Raw genomic sequence first — 24,444 nt, 5'->3', positions numbered from 1 at the left:
ACACATCTGATACAGAAATGTCTGAGTTATAATATTTCTTATCATTGAAAGTACTTACACCTTTTCACGGCTACATACTTGTCCTGTTTGAAATTACCTTAACAAATCCTATAACACAAAATTTTATTTGAGACTTCAAATTACTACCACAAACCCAAATTCACAAAACATTTACAACGCACATGGGAGGAGAATTACTCTAAATAAGGAATCTGGAATGGCTGAATAAACCAGTTTGTGATAAAAGGGAAGCAAAAAGGACTCACCAGGCTTCCTACTGGTGGGACTCCCTCCTGTCAGGCAGTTCTGCCCACATTCAGAGTCTGCACACAGAAATAAAATCCACCCCAGAAAATGTGAATACCATTTCCAGTTGCTTCTAGCATACAAAATACCCCTACTTTACTAGGCTATAAAAACACAGCCCTCGCTTTGGAATTTTCAGTCATGGCCTGTAGTAGCTTATAGTAGATTTCATTACAGTGGTTCTGCGGCACTTGTTAAAAATCATTAAAATGTATCAGTAACTTACAACAGGATGTAGTCAGGTGTTGCATGTGTCAATGTCCTCTCTTTCCTGTGGACTGGGAGGCTTCAGGCACTATCCAGGGAGCCCGGTGAGGAGGCGTGAGGTGACAGCCCATAGGCCTAGGAGGAGTGTCACGCACACCGCATCTCTTTCCCATATGGAGATCCACGCAGGGATTAGAGGATGCCCTCCGGTTCTCAGAGCTGTTCCCCATGCAGTTGGCCCTCGAACAACACGGGTTTCAACAAGAGTGGATTGATGTCTCTGTGGATTTTTTTTTTTTTCTAATAAATACAGGATGGTACTTGTAAATGTATTTTCCTTAAGATTTTCTTAATGGCATTGTCTTTACTTAGTTGATTATAAGAATACAGGTTATAATACACACACCAAATATCGTTCATTGACTGTATGTTCTTGGTAAGGCTTTCGATCAACAGGCTATTTTCAGTTCAGCTTTGGGAGAGTCAAAATTCTACACCAATTTTCGACTGTGCAGGGGGTCGGTGCCCCAACCCCTGCGTGGTTCAATGGTCAGCTGTATATTCCTGATTTAATCATGGCCTTACCTTCATATTTACCTCTTTGATTTCATTTTAATTGACCAGGAAGTAGTCTTTCTGTCTTTAGAACTACATTTTAAGCGGCCTGTCCAGGCCCGAGGATTTATCCTAGAACACCCAGTATCTCTGTTTTCCCATCTGCCAATGGGGATAGTAGCAGCATCTCCCTGAAGGTTTGGAGAGAACTAAATGAATTTAATGCTCCAGAGCACTTAGCATTGTGTCCCCTCTCTTGGTGAAAGGTCAGTAAGGGACCCAGTTCCTATGCTATTCTTTACATCATCACAGTAGATGTGGTAGAAAATGTGTAGGTATGGGGCACCTGGGTGGCTCAGTGGGTTAAGCCTCTGCCTTTGGCTCAGGTCATGATCCCAGGGTTCTGGGATCGAGCCCCGCATCGGGCTCTCTGCTCAGCAGGGAACTTGCTTTCCTCTCTCTCTCTCTCTCTGCCTGCCTCTCTGCCTACTTGTGATCTCTGTCTGTCAAATAAATAAATAAAATCTTTAAAACAAAACAAAAACAAAAACAAAAAAAGAAAATGTGTAGGTATTGGGCTGTTTTCCTTTTCATTTGGCTTTGTTCCCATTTTCTCCTCTATGATGATGACTCCCGAAGGACAGCTTCCTCTCTCGTTGCAGGTGTGCATAAATGTCAGCCAGGCAGCAGACAGGAGTTGGGTCACAGACAATGGCCCCTCCATAAAGTAATCCTGAGCCACAGCTGTGAACCACAGTCCCTGAGGAGTTAATACCTTGATCCTTTGTCATCTGATGCCTTACCTGTTGACCTTGCCCCTTTAGGAGGTGACCCTTCTTACCTGGACTCATACTGACATTGTCCGCAGCTGGACTGCAGAAATCCGCTCCCATTTTTCCCATTAATTCATATCCCTGGCACATCTTTAGCATTTTTTCCTATTTCTCCCTCCACACAAATACTTAGGTGCCATATCCTTGCTTCACATTGTAGGAAAGACAAGAAAATGTTCCTAGGATCCTGTGTCAAGTTCAGGAAGGAGTGGTAGTACTTCCGCTTTATGCATCCTAGAAAAGAAATAGAGTTGGCTGAGAATGAGCCAGAATCCAGGAATGAGGAAGAGCGGAAGTGAACCCATTGCTGGTCTGCTTGCTTGCTTCATTCACTCATTCCTCCAGTATTTAATAGTTCATTGTTCTGAGCCAGGCACGGTGCTAGGAATGTGTCTCAGGTGTTGCCCCTCAAGCTTGGTAGTCCCAAAAGACATGGCTTTTGAGCAGGAAAAGTGTACTTGGTAATAGATGGCCAAGAGAGAAGAAAATCTATGGAAGGGCTTTAACAGGTGAATTCACTCTTGGTTGGCAGGGGAAGTTGGCCCAGAACATCCATGAAATTGTGGCCCATGCGGGGTAGAGTTTGAGAAACACTGGGTTGCACGTTATCAAGAGCTTTGGTGATTTTCTGGGCCAATGCCCCTATAGCCAAGAAATGCGTATGTTCAGGGGAGAAAGCCTGGTTGATGTGCATAGGCCAACAGACACAGTTCTATTGATGGTTTTCTCCTGGATGTTTAGGCCAAATCTAAGCCTTGGGATTTTAAAAGAATCTATTACCTTTGTCTTTATTTGTAGTTAATTGTTTTGGTAATTGTAGAAGTAATTCATGCTTATTGTTGGAACTCTGGACAATAGAGGTGGAAAAACATGAACAGAGTTATGTCTGGGTAGCGAGATAATTATGTTTTGGTCTGTTTACTGTCTTTCTGATAAGGTGGGGTGTCTATCTCTAATACATCATGAAATTTTTTTCCAAATCCTCAAATAAGTTTCCAACCTGGTTTTCATGTATCATTTACCCATTCTTCTACTGGTTCCATTTTTATACATTTATAAACAAAGCTGTGGTAAACATCCTTGTACTCAAAGTAATTTCCTTAGTACATTTCTAGAAGTAGAATTACTGAGTCGTTGCTTCATACATTCTTAAAAGTTGATAGTAATATCCTTATCTTGTCTATCTCCGATAAGGTGGAGGCCTTGGAAAGGGAAGAATTGTAAGTTGCTTTCTTTTTTCCTTAATACCACCCCCTCCCCCCTACCAAAAGGCCCCGATTTCTGTCTTTGCCTGAGGACCTCAGGTATGTCCTATTTACTCCTGTCTGGAGTCACTGTGGGTTTGAGGAACATGTGGAACCATCTCTGGTTTGAGGAGCATCTCCGGAACCAAAACCAGACCAAGGAGTCCTGTGAGATTTGTAAGAAGCTGACTTGACTCCTCCCAGGGCCAGATTGTCCCCCTTACCAATGAAACCAACACAGGCCAGAGGGCTGGGGACCCTATGACAACAAGCCAGGATGCATATACAGCAATGGCCCCTGTTAGTTTGTGTCCAGACTGATCAGGAATGTGGGAGTTGTCCTGGGGAGAGCGAGAGAATGTGAGTTTATTTCTAGCCTGGCACTACCACATCATACGCTCTGTGACCTTGTGAGGGGAGGTTGTCCAACTCTTAGTAAAATGAAGACCAGGTGATCAGAAAGGCCCCTTCCTCTCATTTTCCCAAAGTCCATGGCTTTGGATTTACCAAGACCTGATACAGTTTTCCGAGTGACTTCACTTCGGGATGTCAACATCTCAGTGGTCCATTCGTGATCCTTCTTGGTCATCCACCACCCAAAGATCATGACATTGACATGCGTATGACAGTGACCTTCCTGTTGCCCTCCCATTCACACATTTGTTCCTTCCACTGAAGCATTTTTTTGTGTGCTGATCTAGAGGAAATGTAAACATTTGCTTTCTTTTTAATTTCAAGATTGGAAGTTCAAAAAATTCCATAAAACACTTCCATAAAACATTAATTCTGAGCATTGAGAAGACTGTGGTGCTTTGAAAATGGAAAAGATCTGTGTTTCTAACTGCACGCAGTAGCAGAGAATTTTGTGCCTCTAGTGTATCTCCTTTGCACTGAGCTGGTGGTTAAGTGATGTTGGACAGCAAGTACGACAGTATCTCTCCTTTAAATTAAGCTGTCTTCTCCCTGAAATTTAAGAACATCACAACCACAACTTAGAATTTTCTTTGCAGAGAAATAAAATATGCTAACCTACAGAACGATGTGAGGAAATGTTTGTCTGTTTTGGTTGCTTTTCATTGTGAATGAGCCACCTTAAAAATAAGAAAATTATTAATTGTTATTATTTCTAATTATTGGAGAGTAGACTTAAAAGCCTCATACTTTCTACTGATGTAAAGTACAGATTTCTTTCATCTTTATGATCTCAGGAGGATGGGATAATTAAATAGGAAATTAACTTATATATCCATAATTTAATAAAGAATGCTGTGCTTTTTCTTTTTAACAGTGAAGCCATATTTAAATCTGTTTGCTTGTTTCCATAACGGGTGAGCAAGGCAAATAATTCTGGTTAGATTCCATTACCAACTTATAGAGAATATCCAAATTCATTTTAGTCTCTATCAGAATTTCATTTAAAAAAATTCAAACTAGAGGGGCGCCTGGGTGGCTCAGTGGGTTAAGCCGCTGCCTTCAGCTCAGGTCATGATCTCAGGGTCCTGGGATCGAGTCCCACATCTGGCTCTCTGCTCAGTGGGGAGCCTGCTTCTCTCTCTCTCTGCCTGCCTCTCTGCCTACTTGTGATCTCTCTCTCGCTGTCAAATAAATAAATAAAAAATCTTAAAAAAAAAAAAAAATTCAAACTAGAGATGTTCCTCAGTAACAATTAAAAATAAAAGTTTAGATATACTTAGGATAATTCTTTTTGACTATTCTCCAAGAAGACTAATTTTCAGGAATATAACTGGTCATTGCTGGTGATGCTGTGTTTTATAAATAAATTCTTGATAAAGATTATTTATAAACATAAATATTATTTCATCTTATGTAATTATTCATTTCCAGAATCAGTTACTTGCGTAATTTCTTCCTTTCCTCTTCACCTTCCAACACTTCCTTCTCTTTTCCCAGTTAGTCTGGACCTGACAATAAAATGTCCACTACAGTTGCCAACAACTACGTATGTTGTTCCTTGCTGAGTTTTTTTAAACTGCCCCATTTGCCATATTTCTCCCCAGTTTCATCAGAGTTGTAGTGACCAGCTGTACAGAGAGAACGTCAGATGCCATCTCGGACCCACGGAGTAACCAGTGCTGGGGTACCTTCTGTGGGCACACCTTGATTAATTTCTTCCTTTTCTAGTTATGTTTGTAGCTTGGAGATCAGTTTAAGTCCATCTGGTTTGCAATCAGGATATAAAGTCAAAGAAGTTATCACACATCTCAGAGTGTGACCTCGAGCCTTCAGGAAAGATTATTGCATGATTTCATGTGGTCACTCAGTACACATTCTCTGGGAGCCTGCTGTGCCCCAGTTCAAAGACAGACGCACTCACGGTCCCTGCCTCCCTATGGGTGAATGGGGTGAATCGTGGTTTGGAGCCCACCACCTTCCCCAGATCCTATGGCTCCATCACGATCCGAGTGTCAGCACGTGAGCGAGTTACTCCTCTAGCCCTGTTTCTTCATCTTGTAAATGAGACCATTTTCTTAGGTTCCCTTTAATGCTCCTTTTAGCTGTAAAAATGTCGACCTCCAATCATTGCATATTTTTCTTGGAATTGCATTGTCACTGCTTGGTCTCACTGCCTTCATGTTGTAGTTAAACATAAACGGGGAGACTCCAGGGTTTCCAGTCTTGCATGTAAAAAGTTTGCGAGTCCCCACTTTATCCCAACAACAAGAAAGAAGCTGCACGGACCAAGATCAACAACTCTTCTTGGATCCTTAGGTGGTCCTAGGGCAAACCACCGCTCCTGAGATGAGAGACACAGACAGGCCAGTAAGGGAGTTGGGGTCTCTGCAGGGAGTAGAGACCCTCAGGCAATGCAAGGGAGCAAAGATAGTCTCTTCCACAAACGCTGCTGGAACAACTGGATGGCTACATGAAAAAAAAAATGAATCTAGACACAGACCTTACACCCTTCACAAAACTTAGTTCCAAATGGATCCTAAACCTGAATGTAAAACACAAAACTGTAAAACACCTAGGTGAGGACATAGGAGAAAGCCCAGATGACCTTGGGAAATGGCAATGCCTCTTTATTTTTATTTATTTACTTTTTAGAGAGAAAGAGCGTGAGCAGGGAGAGTGGGTGAAGTGGTGGAGAGAGAGGGAAAGAGAATTTCAAGCAGGCTCTACGCTCGGCATGGAGCTCGACATGGGGCTTGATCTCACGACCCTGAGATCATGACCTGAGAGGAAATTGAGAGTCAGACTTAACAGACTGAGCCACTCAAGCGCCCTCTGTGATGCCTTTTTAGTTATGACACCAAAGGCACAATCCATGGAAGAAAGAAATGACAAGCTGGTTCCTTCTTTTTTTTTTTTTTTTTAAGATTTTATTTATTTATTCTACAGAGAGAGATCACAAGTAGGCAGAGAGGCAGGCAGAGAGAGGAGGAAGAAGGCTCCCTGCCCAGCAGAGAGCCCAACGCAGGGCTCGATCCCAGGACCCTGGGATCATGACCTGAGCCGAAGGCATAGGCTAAACCACTGAGCCACCCAGGCACCCCAAGCTGGTTCCTTCTTAAAATTATAAAACTTCTTCAAAAGATGATTTCAAGAGAATTAGAAAAGCCACAGGCTGGGTAAAAATATTTGCAAAAGACAAATCTGATAAAGGACTATTATCCAAAATATACAAAGAATTCTTAAAACTCAGCAATAAGAAAACAACAGAGTAAAAAATGGGCCAAAGCTCTCAACTGACACCTCACCAAAGAAGATACACAGACGGCGAATAAGCATATGACAAAATGTTCCACGTCCTGTGTCATCAGGGAAACTCAGAACAGTAAAGTACCACGTGCATCTATCAGAATGACAAAAGTCCCCAACATGGACATCACCAAATGCTGGCAAAGATGTGGAACAGCATGAGCTTTCATACATTGCTGGTGAGAATGCAAAATGGTACAGCCACTTTCCAAGACCGTTTGGCCCTTCCTTACAAAACTAAATGTATTTACCATATGATGCGGCAGTCACGCATCATGACTTTACCCGATGGAGCTGGTCTTTACACAAAGGAGTTGAAGACTTCTGTCCCTGCAGAAACCTGCACGTGGATGTTTAGAGCAGCTTCCTTCATAGTTGTCGAAACAAGGAAGCAAACATTAGGTAGCGGAATGGGTAAACAGACTATGGTCCGCGCAGACCACGGAATATTATTCACCACTGACAAGGCATGAGCGGTCAAGCCAGGAAAAGACATGGAGGACCCTCTGGTGCATATTACCAGTGAAAGAAACCCATCTGAGAAGGCCACATGCTATGCGAATCCAACTATGTGACATTCTAGGAAAGGCGCAACAAGGGAGATGGAAAAAGAGCAGTAGTTGTGGGGGGAGAAGGTGGGGGGTGAGTAGGCAGAGCACAGAGGACTTTTAGGGAGGCTTCCCCTCCATCTTGTAGTAAACCCGGACCTGCTTTATGAAAATGAAGTCCCTCTAAAAATAACGGAATAAAAAGGGGGCAACCCAAGAGGTAAGGCCTAACCGGAGAGCCTCTGTCTCAAATTAAAATTTTTGAGCCTCTAGTAATATCTGCCTTTTCTTTTCCCACAATTTCGCTCATATGTTGTTCATAAATCTTAACTCTTAACGATGGGGTTTTGGCTCCCCGTTAGGTGAAATATTTCATTTAACTTCGCCAAAGCCAGACTTGGAGCAGCCTGGGAATCGTTAGGCGGCTTCCCCGCTTCCCAGTACATCAGGAGTTTCTGTATGGCTCCTTTTTGTTTATTTTTAGGGCGAGGAGGAGTTGTTTTGGACTCCCCCATGGTGGGGGTTAGGCTGCAGTATTGTGTGTGTGGCGGGAGCATAAGCTGGTCTTCGGCCCCTGCTTTGAAGTGGCAACATCAGGAATGGCCCATCGGTGGAGAGCAGCCTGGTTCAGCAGCCACAGGCCTGATTTCTGCCTGTAATCTGATTACGGGGTCTGAGCTGTTCCAGCCTGCAGCCTCCTGCTCTGCGTTTACTATACTTTCAAGGACACGAGGGCCTGATTGCTCCAGCCCTGTGCTGTGAAAAATCTCAACCCAGTTTTGCTTAGACAGGCGGCAGGCCGCGGCCGGTTGCACTGGGCTCTGGATCACACTGTGTGACTAAACGTTCTGTGTGCAACATGTTCAGAAACCCAGAGCTTGCTGGCTGCCTGGGAGCTCTCAGGTTCCCTGAGAAACAAGGTAAGGCAGGAGAAATAGGAATTGCACTTGTGGGTTTATTTTTTGTAACAGGATGAATGCCTCGTATCCTCCATTTTTTCCTTGTATTCTCCTGTGTCCCGTTATAGTTTCCTCAAAGGACACTTGAAAGATATAATTGCATTTATAAATTAGCTTATTTTGTGGCTGAAATATGTGAGTTGGTTTTTTGTTTGGTTGTTGTTGTTGCTTTTTGTTTTTTTCTTTCTTTCCTTTTTTTTTTTTTTTTTTTTTTTTCCTATTGTAGGTTAGAGATACTGCTGAACCACAGAAGTCTTTATGCAGGAAAAATTGCAGATTCGATTCCAATGCCCAAACTTTGGATCCTGTTCTGGATATGCTGTGCATTAGCTAAAATAGTTTTCAAAAGCGAGCGCTATATATACTAAATTATTTCCAGTAGACAGTGGTGTTTGTCTTTTTGTGAAATCTTCATGTGATACTGTTTGGAACAAAATGTTGTTTTTGTAGTGGCTTCCTTTGAGTGCAGAGGAAAATGCATGCTTTCCATTGAACCACTAGAGTGGCCCCGTGGATTCTGATCACTGATTGAACAGGGTTGAAATGCTGAAGTTATTTTGACTGTCCCATGTGAAATTCTGGCATTCTGTGTCAAAGTCTTTTCCAGCACAGATGCACTCTTAGGAGGTGATTTGAACGGCCTCAGCTTCAGGAATTTTCTTCTACAACATTTGCTAGCTTTTTGAACTGAGTTCTCTCTCTCTCTCTTTTTTAAATATATAACATGATATTTGTATAATTAGGAAAAAAAGCTCAGCTCTTTAATTGGCCTTATACCTTTCATTTTACTGTCTCTCTCTAGTTGGTCAGAATTTCCAAATGCCAGGCTCCTGGATGTGTTTTGCTGGCTAATGACATGTCAGCATCTGGTGCATTTTGTACCTCCTTTTCCTTAGGCTTCTGCCCCCAAATATTAAACAGTAAAAGGCACTTGCTTAGAAGTCTGTGTAAGTGGTCTGCTTGTGGTTTTCTTGGTGGACAAACGATTACTGTGCCAAAAGTTGTAAAACATTACTTGCCATTAGACTGGTATAAATTTGTCTCTGCCTGGTTTTGATTAACTGGTCCACCCGGATGTGTCTTTTTGCTGCATGGGATTGTTACCACCTGTCTTTACATAATACATATATCGTCTTCAAAAATAAAGAAAGAAATAGTTAATTTGATGATTTGTTATTATTTAGATTTTAATGAAGGCAATAAAAACAGCGGACCTGTTCCCAGGCTCTTCACCAACCCCTCCGTGCGCACATTCTTTTAAAAGCATCTTGAATATATCAGGCAGTGATGAGTTTCACCGTTTCTGGTTATCTGGACAGAAATTGTTTAATTTTTTTTTTTTTTTGCCTTCTTTTCCCCCGAGTATTTAACTGTGCTATTCAGTATTTAATTGCTTTGAGTATTCTTATAGCTATAACAAATTTCAATGATAGCACTGAACTATGTCAGATTCCCCCCTCTCCACCTGCAGAGTTATGTTGGCTAAATTTCAGGAGAGGAGGAAACTTTGCCTGTGTAAAATGCATGTTGCGGAATTTGATTCCTAAAAGATGTCGTTTTTGTATTCTTATGTCTTGTCTGGTTAATGGTTTCCTTTTCCTTAAGTGATATGTTCAAAGGGGCTTTGGAGAATTTTTTTTTTCCATTGGAGGTTTGTTTTTTTTTTGTTGTTTTTTTTAATTTACTGTATAGCTATTTTAATGTTACGTCATTTCTTTCCCCCTTAGATTTCAACCAGAAAAACTTAAGCTTCGTTGGATTACCAAGTCAAAGAAGAGTTTCAAGGTAAAGTGATCTTTGCTCAAGGAATCTTAAATTTTGAAGATCTGTGGTAGCTTTTAGAATTATTCTCCTAAATTCCTAATTCATGAGTTTGAATGTTTGGCGGTATGTTTTCTCCCCAGCGTTTGATTTATTAAAATGTCTGAAGCAAGCTGACCTAATAGTACATTCAGCCAAAAAAGATTCTTTTTGTATTCATTAATGCTGTTTATGGGAACATGATCTATTTGCAGATCAGATAAAATTTTGAACCTGTAAAGGGGTATTATCTTTTCTTTCTTGTACCTACTTCTAAGTGTGGGATGTTCTTTTGCAGTCTGTCCATCAAGTAAGAGAACTTTTGATTTTTTTAAGAGAAATTTTAGCCTTGTTCTTTCCTTCCATCCTTCCTTCTTCCCTCCTTCCCTCCCCACCCCCAACCAATCTGTCTGTTCAGTGAGGTCTTTTTTTTTTTTCTTAAGATTTAAAAAAAAATTTTTTTTAATTGGACAGAGTGAGTGAGCATAAGCAGGGGGAGCAACAGGCAGAGGGAGAGAGGGAGGGAGAAGTAGGCTTCCCACAGAGCAGGGGGACCCCCAATGCAAGACTCGATCCCAGGACCCTGGGATCATGACCCAAGTCGAAGGCAGACGCTTAACCAACTGAGCCACCCAGGCATCTCCCAGTGAGGTCTTTTAATCATTCTGCACTTCATTTCCCTTGACTGTAAGGTGTTATGGGCACTGATTCAATTTACCTAACGTGCTGAGACTCTGTGGTACATAATCATTCATTTAAGCTCTCATAAAAATTAAAGTTTGTGCCAAACCAGATAGCTGTATCCCAGATGTTTCTTTTTTCTTTTTTTTTTTTTTAAAGATTTTATTTATTTACTTGACAGAAAGAGATCACAAGTAGGCGGCAGAGAGAGAGAGAGGGAAGCAGGCCCCCTGCTGAGCAGAGAGCCTGACGCGGGACTCGATCCCAGGACCCTGAGATCATGACCTGAGCCGAAGGCAGCGGCTTAACCCACTGAGCCACCCAGGTGCCCCCAGATGTTTCTTAATAGATCACTGTCCCTGATAGATTTTCAAGTGGAATCACAAAGTTATTATCCTTAAGACATGTAGGCATCAATCCCCATCTATACCTGGTGATGGTAGAAGGACCCAACCCTGATTTACCCTGCAGTCCACTCAGACGCTTTTGTTCCTAATGTATCATGTAAGACATTGTTTCTTTACTATAAAGGGTTTGCATTTCAATGGCATTGAATAAATAGCTCTTCTCAGCAGGCTGAGCCTGGCCCTGCCCTGCCCTGCCCTGAAAATGGCAAAATCGATCTTGTGAGCACATTAGATGAGATAAAGCCTTGGTGGATTTGTATCTTAGTATCAGGCCAACTAGGGCAGTAATGAGCCAGGGTCATCGGTAAGGTTGTCTGTCTTATTGAACTCAGGAAATCTTATATTTCTGGGATTTCACACAGTTTCCCGTATTTCTCATCTTCGCCATATTTTTGATAGACTCTAAGGCTTACACTTTCGTGAGTTCCAGCTACTATAACAAAATACTCTAGACTGGATGGCTTATAAACAGTACAGATTTCTTTCTCACAATTCTGGAGACTGGAAATCTGAGATAGGGGGCCAGCCTAATGGGGTGAGGGCCCCCTTTAAGGTTGGAGACAGCCAACTTCTTGTGTCCTCATTTGGTGGAATGGGCTAGAGAGATCGCTGGGTCTCTCAGAGTTGTTTTATTTTAATTGAAGTATAGTTGATCTCTGAGTCTCTTTTTATAAGATAAGGACACTGTTCTCGTTCATGAAGTCTTTACCTCATGACCTATCGCCTTCCAAAGTTCCCACCTCCTCGTCGAGTCACATTTGGGGGTTAGGATATCAACATCTGAATCTGGGGGAATACAGATGTTCAGACCAGAATAGCTTAGTTCCCAGTATGTGCCTGGCAGGTTGGTAGAGCCGTCGTAGAGCTAGTAAGGGACTGTGCAAGAGGAAGAAGAGGAAAGCACTGCTTATTTAAGAACAGCAGTAGCATGAACTAGAAGGTCAGACGTTTCAGCGGAAGCAGATTCAGAGGGACACAGCCGCTCTAAAATGGTGGGCGGTAGGTCCTCTGGATCCATGCAGATGACGGCCTCCTGCCCACGGAACTAGAGTAAAATCGGCTGGAGATGGAGGCACTTGCCTCCTTCAGAGCATTCTGGTCAACCAGACACCGGAAGTACAAAGAGGAGGTAGTAGACTTTGATCTCTTGTATCTTGTAATGTGAACAACAGTAGAAGAGTGAACAGATAGAAGGGAGCCTTTCCCAGCATGGGTGCTGACTGATCACTGTCATGGTGTAGCCCCATTTTGTCAAAGACAGACGCTAGTAACTACAGAAAATCCTATCCTCACTCTGCTCAAGTTTCCCCTTGTTTCTACTATTGGCGTTTAAGTAGGTTAATGGGACACATCAAAAAAATTGTGGAGGCAGGGAGCAATGTCTTCTTAGATTATTGAAGCAGAGGGAAGGAGGTAGGGTATGAAAAATTTAGTCCCGAGAGAGCACTATTTCAGAGGAGATGAAAATATATAAAAAATACAAAAGGTGCTGCTTAATAGCAGACACTTTTAAAATACAAGTCAAAAGTCAAGACTGTAGTGTTTCTGTTAGCTATATATGGAGGGTTATATATTTTATACTGACATACAGACTTACGCTTTTGGTTGAGCTGTGGCAACCCACCCGTGCCTACAGAGCTTGTCAGGCAGAGAGCCCGTGTCCCGGGGGTGATGGTCCACGAAGAGAGCACCATGGAGCGCGAGGAGCTCGGTGCTTTGGAGACCCCCATTGTGTGAGGTAGGCTTGGGCTCCACCAGTCACACTGCTTGGTGCCTCTGACTCAAAAAAATTAAAGGAGGGTGAGGTTAGAGCTCTTTGGGGTATTTGTGTGTGTGTGTTTTTTTTAAGATTTTATTTATTTATTTGACAGAGAGCAGGAACACAAGCAGGGTGAGTTAGAGAGGGAAAGCAGGCTTCCTGCTGAGCGGGGAGCCAATGCGGGGCTTGATCCCAGAACCCTGGGATCATGCATGATCTGAGCGGAAGGCAGACACTTAAGGACTGAGCCACCTAGGTGCCCCAGGGTAATTGTGTTTTATTAGCCATTAGAGGATGATCGGAAGGGATTACTCATTCACAAATGTTCCAGAATCTTTTTTCTTTTTTTTGAGAGAGAGAGAGTATGGGCTCGCATGTGGTAGACCCTGAAATCATGACCTGAGCTGAAACCAAGAGTCGGAGGCTTAACTGACTGAGCTACCCAGGCACCACTATAAATCAATAATTTGAAGTAAGACACTTGCCACATGTTCTACAAATAAGAAACCAGGATACCATGAGAGAAAACAACAGAGGTACATAATATAGATTTGGTGTGCAGTGGGATGGGCACGGGGTCAGGGACTTTCTTCCTTGAGGAACTGACCTTAAACTGAGACCCAGAACCAGGAGCAGGACTCAGGTAGGCTGGAGAGGAGGGAACCTGGGTAGAGCAAATCACATTTACAGTAAACCGTGTTAGGAGCCACAAAAGCTTTTCCTGACAGTGCTTGGGTTTTCCACTGGTTTCTGACCAACTGGGAAAAGGCTGCCCTTCTTTTGGGTACTGACACTCTCAAAGCTTGTTTGAAGAAGGTAAGTGCAGGCGCTTCGGGGGCTGACTTGGAAACCTCACTGTAGAAGTTCAGAAAAATGTTTAACTGGGGAGGAGTTTCTCAGTCTTCATTAGGGGCTTTTTTTTTTTTTTTTTTTAAGATTTTATTTATTTATTTGTCAGAGAGATAGAATACAGGCAGGCAGAGTGGCAGGCAGAGTCAGAGGGAGAAGCAGGCTCCCTGCGGAGCAAGGAGCCTGATGTGGGACTCGATCCCAGGATGCTGGGATCATGACCCGAGCCGAAGGCAGACGCTTAACCAACTGAGCCACCCAGGCATCCCCATTAGCAGCATTTTGATAAGCACAAAAAAGGGGGGGGAAATAGAAGCATGCAGATATTTATGTTTGAAAATACGAGATACTCTTTGTCCCCTAAGGTCAGTGGCCTGAGAAACGGAATATTTCCAGGATTGGACCATTTTTGTTTTTGTAGAGAATTCTTTTCCTGAGATTTTAGTTTCCCAAAGAAAGTACAGAACTTTATCCAGATGTTTACACAAGTAGCTGAATAACCGATGACAATAGCATGCCATTCTTTCAGCGGGCTATACTTCTACAGTTATGTGATTCTGTTGGTTTATACTAAGTCGTAAATCTGAATAAAACACTGAAAAAGAATTGTCACTGCATCATGATCGCTGTTTAGAAGTCAGCGCCAAGTCCACATTTCTGACCTAAGCAGGTGTCCTAGAGTCTTCAAGCCATTTGGAGTGTGGTTTATAATGACTACTTATTCTCAAGACTTTTTATGAAATAATATGAATACATGGCAGTCATATTTATGAATATAAGCCCTACCACATTTATCAGCAATAAGAAAGGTTTCAGATGAACTTGGTTCTAGAAGATAGATCTGTCCCCTATCTTGGATCTTGCGCCAGCTACTTGAAAATGAATTGATGGGTGGGGTGTAGATGATTTGTGTGTCCCACTTACCTGGTATGCACAGAACTTTCCTCAGTCCAGTCCCCCTGGGACTCCTATGGACAGGCACCCCGGCAGAGTGGAAATGCAAATGGAGGACAAGCCCTTGGGGAGGGTCAACTTTGCACTGATGTTCAGCCTTTGCAAGGCTGTCGTGCACCTCTCTGGAGGTGATCCTATCACTGAAGAATATTAGTTCTCCTGGTTTCATGCTAAGTTTTCTTCCTGTTGCATGGCGGCAGCTCTGTGGTCTTGCACAATGCCAGACATGCTCCCATGGAGGCCCATGGTGTTGGTGCCTGCCAGCTGGGGACCCCTAGATTGGTGTCTCGTCCTTGGGCAAACCATGTAACAGCTTCCTAATCTGCAAACCAGGGATGACAATAATGCCAGTGGTGTGCTGGGGCTGGCTCACACTGCCTTGTGAGAGTGAGTGCATGTGTCTCTTTCCAGAAAGTCTTATGGGAAGCTTGCAGATCAGCCATAGTGGGAGTATTGACATCATCAGCAAAGACTGCAAAGCACATGCTCAGGGGAAGCGGGTGGGAGAGCAAGAGGAAGGAGCCCACTGTTAAACCTTTCCCAGCACAACCCTGAGCAGTTCAGGCCTCACCGAGTCTTATGAAGATAATTAAGATTATACCCACAATATGCCTCGTTAGAGAAGAAAAGTACATAGTGCTTAGTTCCTTATTCTTACCCCCTTCATTTCCTCCTGTATCCCAAGACAGGTCTTCATGAGCCTTTCAGACCTATTCACCATGCTTTGATTTCTTAGTTGTTTGAAGGCATTTGTTACTTTACCATAATTTCAGCCCTGGAGGAAAGCATGTACATATCCTAGACAAGTTGCTGATTTTCTGAGGAAGAGACGAGTACAGAAAGGTTGAGAGATTAATCCAAGCTTCCCCAGCTCTTGGTGATTGGCTGTAGAAGAGCATGGCCGTTCCAACCTAGGCATCCAACTTGCAGCTCCGCCATATTGTTACCCCTGACGCCATGCCACCTGCCTGTGCTGATGTAATTCTTCCGTTACACAAAAAAGTTTTAGTGACATGACTATAAATAAATGAGAAAGCTAGCATTTAACTCCCTGAAATAAAACTCTTTACTTGTGGATTACTATGTGTAATCCACTATGTGTATTTCACTATGTGTAACAGTCACGTAAGTCTTGTTTTGCATTTTTTTCACTTAACATCATATATCTTGATTCACATTGACTTTAAACATTATTAATGGCATAATTTAATTTTTAGCTTTCAGAAAGAGTTCTGGCTTGAAGAGAAAGAACAGCTTGCTAACCACAGAAGAAGAATCGATGCTAAGATTTTAACTGCACTTCCGAAAGGTGAGACTTTCTCTAAATGGTTGACCAGTGTCCCGGGCACATAAGTATTGTGTCACCTGATTTTCTCTGAGGGGAAGTCATTCCCAAAGTTCCAGTGTATACCCTCCTTTGTGTTCCTTTCTGCCTGTTGCAAGAATTAACCTTAATGAAGATACCTCTCTTCTTGCGTGTTTCATCTGCACCTTTCTCCATGTCCTTTCTTGTTCATTTTAGCTGTCTTCGGGAATTCCCTGGAGGCCGGGTGGGGAGGGTGACAGAGGGAACCAGCATAGAATCCACCCACGTCATCTCTCCTACCTGTCACCTTCTCCAGGGGCAGTGAGTGTTGCTCATAAGCCCTTATCTACTCCATCCACTCTGTCCACTCCCTCTGCTTCTTGGTGCTTTGCTGGTGCCTTTGCACTGAGTATCTTAGAGCTCCCTGCCAGGCAGCACACTGGGCTTCCAGGGCACCCTGTACCTCCCGCATCTCTTTACCCAGGTGGGCACTCATGTGTTCTGTGAATTCGTATTTTCATTGGTAAAGATACAAGTGCGGTAAAACATTCGCACCTGCCATGAGCCCACTACTCCCTGTGTTTTCCTCAGAAATGACATAAACATTAACTGGATCTTTGTGTCCCCCAACTATAACACTGGCAGAGGGGCATACCAGCTCGCAAACCACCTTCATCCCAAATCCACTGTGTAACCCTTACTTCAGAAGAAACAGGTTTTGGTGGAAGGTCAGATTTTTTTTTTCTATTTTGTCCTCTGAAAGGAAAAGACAAACAAACATGAGATCAAACCCAAAAGAGATGAGACCAGAAAAAATATTCTTTTAATAGAAACTAAAAGGCCTGCTGATACATGGGCGTACAGCCTGAAGAATTGAATAGGTGATGTGCTTAGACATAGTCTGATGAGGATGGGTATTTGAAGGACCCCAGGGATTTGGCCTTGTGGAGACAATTTAAACAGGGACATTTTGCAATTTTCAAGCACTTAGAAAACTGTCAACTGAAATACAGACTTACTCCGTGTTGTCCCAGAGGCCCCAGAAGAGAATACTACGTTGAATTACACGGAAATAGATGAGATTTCATAGGAGAGAGACGGTTCTGATAGTTCATGGGACCTGTGGATGATAGGGGCTGCATCCCCATCTCATTCACTCCTGTTGGCTGTTCAAGGAAGGTCATGGGCTTCCATGGGAGGGAGACATGCTGCAGGTTCCCACCTGGATGGCGTGACATGGAAAGGCCCTTCCGATTTTTTAGACTCTTTGTGAAAGACAAAGAAGCTCTGGTGAATCTGAGCCAAGTTACAATCTGGGAAGATGGTCCAAGCAAAAGCAAGATGATTTGAGCAGGAACTTAGAAGATTGGACTGATTAGGCAAAGTTCTGTAGCAAAAGCTGTTTCACTCATCCTCTTTGTCTGCCGTGGTCCTTTCCTTGATGAGCTACAGTACGTGCAATATTAGGGTCAGAAAAAGTGGAAACAGTATATGAGATGCAAGGTTCCTTTCAGGTTCAACAGCTTCTAACTCCGTATGTGCCAAAATTTAAGAACATGTTAAGTTGATTAACCAGTTTCATTAGAAAAATGTATCATAATTGGTGATGAAAACGTACTTTTTCACAAATCAGAGATAATACCATGTATTAATCAGATTTATGTTTCTAAATTCACAAGATCTTCAAAACATGCTTAAAAAGTATCCAAACCTCTCCCCTCCCGAATTTCATGTAAATTTCCCCCAGTCTTATTTTACGTTCTGTACTTTACGAATTTGGGCCGGCATGTTTGGACAGACCTGCATATGACCTCTAATCTCACTTCTCCATCTTAAATATTTTAATGATTCTGTCAGCTCTTGGCGATATAATGGTGAAAGTAGGAATTGATACAACCATTTTCATGGCATAGAGTTTTATGTCTGTTTATATGTTTACCGAAGTTTCTGGTCATTTAGTGAGGAATTCTTGCTTTTGTGAAATTGAGCATTAAAAATATCATTGGCTTTTTCTCTAAGGGGGCTTCCTTTAACTGTGTATCACAAACAAGTTATCCAAGGGTTAAAAATCTTTACCTCTGTAAAGATGATGATATTAAAATAGTTTTTCCACTTATGCATTATGAGATGGACCAAATATATTACTCTACTTTCTTAATAGCTTTCTTGAAATATAATTCAAGCAATATATAATTCATCCATCCAAAGTATACAGGTCAGTGGCTTTTAGCATATCCACAGAGCTGTGTACCCATCACTATAGTCCGCTTTGGAACACTGTCTCTATCCCCCAAAAGAAATCCCACACTTCTCAGCCCTCACCGCCCCCCTTAGTCCTCTAGTGTTGTAATCTCTGATTTTATAAGCTGCTTGTCTTTGTATTAGTGGCTGCCATCCAAGTGTGAAAATTAAAGTGCGGGAAGTCTGATCCCTTTTCAGGACTTTCTGGGTCTGGGCTGTGCTCTTAGCTTGTCAAGTGCAGGATGGGAGGGAGGTGTTCTTGGCAGTCCCCTGCCACTTACATTTCTTTGGAAGATTCTACTGTACTTGGGTTTGGACGCCTGAACTGAACAATAATTTTACCAGAAAGCCTGTTTCTCAGGGCTAATTAAAGAAACAGTTTTGCCCAAGAAAACTACCCAGTAGACCACATTATGCTGGGTATTGGCATTAAATATTATGATAAAGCATGTTAGGCAAGTTAAATAACTTTGTAAATTATGATAGCCCTGATGTCAATTGCCTTTCAGTTACCTGACTCAGAAAATGACTGTCTGATTCCCTTCAAAAATAACTAAAGAAATAGACTCATAGAATATTTGTTGGCACAGAAGCACTGTTTGGAATTACTCAGAGGAGGGCAGCAGGCTAAAATAGCAGGTACGATGAGGAATAATTTAGTATATGTCACAGTTTGGTTTTTTTTTAAGATTTTATTTATTTATTTGACAGAGAGAGACACAGTGAGAGAGGGAATACAAGCAGGGGGAGTGAGAGAGGGAGAAGCAGGCTTCCCGCCATGCAGGGAGCCTGATATAGGGCTTGATCCCATGATGCCGGGATCATGACCTGAGCTGAAGGCAGAGGCTTAACCCACTGAGCCACCCACGCACCCCAGTATATGTCACAGTTTTAATGTACTTGAAGGCAAAGTAGAAAATTCATTACAATGGAAGTTAGATCAACAGCGCCTGTTTGGATTTGTATCATACAATGTTTACTATTACTGTTACCTGAACCATTCATGAGTGGTATGCATTTCACCACAGCATACAATCAGCTGAATTATAGCTGCTTAATCCAATTTTGTTTTATTTTTATTTTTTTTTTAATTTTTTTTTTATTTGACAGAGAGCACGAGCAGGGGGAGTGGCAGAAGGAGAGGGAGAAGCAGGCTCCCCACTGAGCAAGGAGCCCCATGCAGAGCTCGTTCCCAGCACTCCGGAATCACGACCTGAGCTGAAGGCAGCTGCTTTTAACTGAGCCACCCAGGCGTCTCAGCTTTATCCAATTAAAAGAAATTCTTATTTCCTGTTTTTAGGAAATATACACTGATAAATTTAGAGATAAAGGGATATCGTGCTGTAACTTACTCTTGAATAGTTCAGAAAAATTAATATGTAGGTGGACCTGGGTAGCTCAGTCGGTTGAGCATCTGACGCTTGGATTTGGCTCGGGTCATGATCTCAGAGTCATGGGATGGAGCCCTGTGGCCAGCTCTGCACAGGGTGTGGAGCCTGATTGGGATTCTCTCTATCTCCCTCCAGCCCCGCCCCCCTACTCTCATACTTTCTCTAAAATAAATAAGTCTTTAAAAAATTATATGCACATATGTGTACATGCATGCGTGTGTATACACACATAACACATGTAAATATGCCTATGGGAAAGGATAAAAATAAATGTAGTAAACTGTAAACATGTTATGAAGCGTGTCTCGATTTTTCTCTAAGTCTGAAATTACATAATAATGGTAAAAACAAGACCACTTTTGGTAGATCATGAACAGTAACAAATTGTATTCAACACTATCTTCCAGACCATAACTGTGGTAGTGCTTTATGAGTGAAAGAATGGAGGGCAACATAGATTTCCACAACTGGGATGTGATTTCTTAGTATCAGTATTTCTTAGTATCAGTTCCTTTTATGCTTTATGATAAACCTGACCAAAACTTCCAACCGAAGGGCCTAAGGAGGACTGCAAGAGCCCAGAAGAGGTTGTTGTTTTTGGTTTTTTTCCTGGAAAGGGTCCAAAAAAATATGCACACATCAGCAATTCAAATAAAACCTCATCTCTTTTATACAACTGAAGTGTTTTCCCATGGAATAGAGATACTAGAGTAATTATATTGCATATTTGTTTTACTAATTTTACTTTTAAATTACAGACTTGGGAAAGGAAGCTTCTCTATGACTTCTTTTGTCTTCCACATCATTTCTTTCCCCTGTAATCTCATGTCTATAGGAATGAAGCAAATCTTGGTAACTGAAAAATAGATTGGTTACAAAGAATTGACTGAGAGGTAATGTGTTTGTTTAAGGGATTTTTTTTCCCCTAAAAGATTCACTGTGGGTCTCCACTAAGAATGAATAAACTTGCTGGTATATTTATTTATTTAATTTTAAAGTAATCTACACCCAGCGTGGGGCTGGAACTCACCATCCCGAAGTCAAGATTTTTTTTTTAAATATTTTATTTATTTAACAGACAGAAATCACAACTAGGCAGAGAGAGAGGAGGAAGCAGGCTCCCTGCAGGGCAGAGAGCCCGATGTGGGGCTTGATCCCAGGACCCTGGGATCATGACCTGAGCCGAAGGCAGAGGCTTTAACCCACTGAGCCACCCAGGCGCCCCCCGAAGTCAAGATTTGAGCACCGTACCGACTGAGCCAGTCAGGTGCCCCTAGCTTGCTGATACATTTAAAGTATGGTTTGATTTATGACCTCATTTCACTCCTCAGGAAATAACCTTAGAGGACTGTAGGTTAGAGGCTTGAAATGGTTTTGGGTTTGAAGCTATGTGTGGTTGAAAAGAGTGCGGTGCTGGCTCGTGGTGTCTGTCATTGGGATAACATAGAGCTCCAGCATTCAGGGGCGCGGCTGCTTATTTGCATCTTTTTCCTAGGATCCGTGCTTCTCAATCCAGGACAGTACCATCCCCAGGGGGCTTTGGGAACAAGCAGGAGTATTTTTGCATCATGGCAACTCATGATGATTAGGCATTCGGTAGGGGAGCCCAGGAGACTTAATGTCCTGAGATACAGGACTCCATGAAGGAATTTTTCACTCAAAAGGCCATTAGCACCCCAGTGGTGATCTGTAACCTGTTTCAGAGCGGGCTGATGAGTCCGTGACCCTGAGGAGGTGTACGTGAATGGCTGCTAAGTGCTGTCAGACTTACAGCAGTGAGACTTACAGCGTTCCTAGTGGGCTGTCCAGCCTGATCTCTCCGGGAGAGGGCAGAGGTCACCATGGACAGTAGGGTAACTTAGGTTACCCCCTCCCCCACCTTTTTCCCACTGCCCCAGGCTTCTAAGGGTTCAGTTCCTGGGATGAATGACTGTTCTGACCATCAGCCTATTCCCTTCTCATAGTATCTTAGTTTTTGTAGCATGCTGAAATAGGTAGGCAATGGCAGAAGGAGAAGTATAGTTTTGCCGTGGGTGGGCCATTTGCACAGTCTGCCAGTTAGATGATCTTTCCTTCTAGAAGATGGGAAATAAAGAACATCAGGAAACAACTTACCTTTTTCACTCTACTGCTGGAATCTTTTTTTTTTTTTTTTTAAGTCTTTCGTTGTATAATTTCTATAGGAAAATGTAAAAATTTAACTAGAAGTGATTTCAGTCTCAGATTAGGATAAAAAATATGCCTTAACTTTGTCTAATAGAAGGTATAGGATACTCTGTGCTTGAATTAATGTTTTTATCCTTATCTTGTCTTGGTCCATCTGGGTTTCTATACCAAAATACCATAGCCTGAGTGGCTTTTAAAGAGCACAGATTTGTTGTTCATAGTCCTGGAGGCTAAATCAGCGACCCAGCATGGTTGGGCTCTGGTGAGAACCCTCTTAGGTCTTGCAGACTGCCAACTTCTCACTGTGTCTCGCATGGTGGGAGGGTGGTGGGAGCCCTTGTGGGGCCTCCTCTATAAGGACACTAATCCTACTCCTGAGGGCAGAGCCAATCCTCTCCTAAAGGCCCCACCTCCTAGTATCATCATTTTGGGGATTAAGACTTCAACATATGAATTTGGGTAGGACATCAACGTGTAGACCGGAGGATAACTAGTTGAAATAATTTGGGTGGAGGAAAGATCGTGGTGTTACGTTCTGCAAGATCTTATTAAGAGACCCTGTTTCTCAGTGATGAGTTTGACGCACAGAGTCTGAAACCTACCTTTCAGAGTACTTGGAATTTGGTTCCAGTAGCTTCTGGCACACTCTTAGGAAAAATATGGCCCCTTGCTCTTCTTGGGGTTTAAATAGTTAATTGATACTCTTTGGTTTATCTCATCCTTGGAAATATTTTCCAAATATGCACTACCAGCCATTATAGTTTTATCACCATAATCTTGCTGGAGCAAATTTGATTAATTGGGAAGCTAGTATTAGTCAAGCTTCCTCAAAAGGTAATATGGCAGACGCACCATTACCATTACACCCTTGTCTTCCAAACAGAGCGGTAATTGACAGGACAGAGCAAGTATACCACTGCCTCCAGCTACTCTGGTTCCTGGGAAAGCCACCTGAGGGAGAGACTTTTTTGAAGCCAACTATCTTTTTTTTTTTTTTTTTTTAAATTCAATTTGCCAACATATAGTACATCATTAGTTTTTGGTGTAGTGTTCAATGATTCATTAGTTGCATGTAACTATCTCAACAAAAGTCAATCTAACTAAAATTGTAAGGCAGCTATCATTTAAAAATAAGACACAAGGCTTGTGTCTCCGAAGACGGTCAAAGGGCAATATAAAAGGGGAGTGTGTGTGTGTGTGTGTGTGTGTGTGTGTGTGCGTGTGTGTGTATGTGTGTGTGGTTCTGACTCATTACTAAATGTGACAGCTTTAAAAAAATAAAATAGAAATGAAAGCAGTTGAAAGTTGAATTCCAGAATGTAGGGGCACCTGGCTGGCTCAGTCAGTAGAGCATATGACCCTTGATCTCAAGGCCATGAGTTTGAGCCCCACGTTGGACACAGAGTTTATTTTATTGTTACTATTTTAGAGAGTTGGGGAGAGGAAGGGCAGAGGGAGAGGGAGAATCTTAAGCAGGTTCTATGTTTAGTGTGGAGCCCGATGTAGGGCTGGATCTCACAACCCTGAGGTCATGACCTAAGCCAAAGTCAAGAGTGGGACTCTTAGCCAACTGAGTCACACAGGTGGCCCAAGATGTAGAATTTACTTTAAAATAAAAAAGAAAATTGAAAAAGGGACACCTGGGTGGCTCAGTTAAGCATCAGCCTTCAGCTCAGGTCATGGTCCCAGGGTCCTGGGATCGAGTCCTGCATTGGGCTCCCTGCTGGGTGGGGAGCCTGCTTCTTCCTTTGCCTCTGCCTGCTGCTCCCCCTACTTGTGTTCTCGCTCTCTCTCTCTCTCTCTCTGTGTCAAACAAATAAATAAATCTTAAAAAAAAGAAAATTAAAAATATTCCAGCATTCTTATATGCCTCCATTGAGTTTCTTCTTTTACTCAACCTTTCAAAGTTCCTTGGACCCCCAGGGGCTGTCAGTGACACTTCTCCCTGGTATTCCTGGGTCCTCAACAGGAGCCACTCAGATGACCCTTTGTGAATTCACGTGGCTGAGGAGGAGATGAGAAGAGAGACCTTTATTCTCCACCAAATTGGGCCATTTCTCCAAAGAAACAGTTATTTGGCATCTCAGTGATATCCTTGTAGTCAGTATCACATGAGACCCTCCCAGCCTCAGCCAGACATTTGTCCGCCCATCCGGTGTTACCAGGAGAATTAGGGCTGTTAGTTTATCCATCCACCCAAATTAGAGCGGGGAAACAAATGTTAACATTTCCCGGCAGCTAAAGCCGGTAAGGGGAGGCTTAGAACTGTGTTAACCTGAACCGCGGTAAATGTCCATAAAGCTCCATTAGGGATGGCTGGAAACACGATCAGCTAGTCACAGATCTTTACAGGTTCAATGATAGGGTGAAATAGGAGTGTGGGGAGACACGGGGGTTATGGCTTGCTGATGGGCGTGTGGAGGCTCTAGTACTGGTCTCTGCTTCTGCCCACGTTAGAAGTTTCCCATAGCGAAAAACTCGGAATACTTTGTTGAACGTAGTAACAATCAAAGACAGA

General features: G+C 42.6%; 1 protein-coding gene across 15 annotated transcripts in view; it reads left to right on the top strand.

The window, feature by feature from the left end:
- SVIL (supervillin) overlaps positions 1–24,444 on the top strand; it is a 233,621-nt gene that overhangs the window by 122,411 nt on the left and 86,766 nt on the right. For all 15 annotated transcript variants that reach the window (XM_046011364.1, XM_046011359.1, XM_046011360.1 and 12 more), the window contains 2 exons: positions 10,100–10,157; positions 16,040–16,131. Coding sequence is in view for 8 of the 15 variants with exons in the window: in XM_046011357.1 (XP_045867313.1) it covers positions 10,100–10,157; positions 16,040–16,131 (150 nt within the window). In the remaining 7 variants the exon portion in view is untranslated. The remainder of the gene's footprint in view (positions 1–10,099; positions 10,158–16,039; positions 16,132–24,444) is intronic.

The sequence above is a fragment of the Meles meles genome, chromosome 7 (assembly GCF_922984935.1).
Source record: "Meles meles chromosome 7, mMelMel3.1 paternal haplotype, whole genome shotgun sequence".
In the NCBI taxonomy this organism is placed as follows: domain Eukaryota; kingdom Metazoa; phylum Chordata; class Mammalia; order Carnivora; family Mustelidae; genus Meles; species Meles meles.
This window is presented reverse-complemented; position numbering and strand designations above follow the sequence as displayed.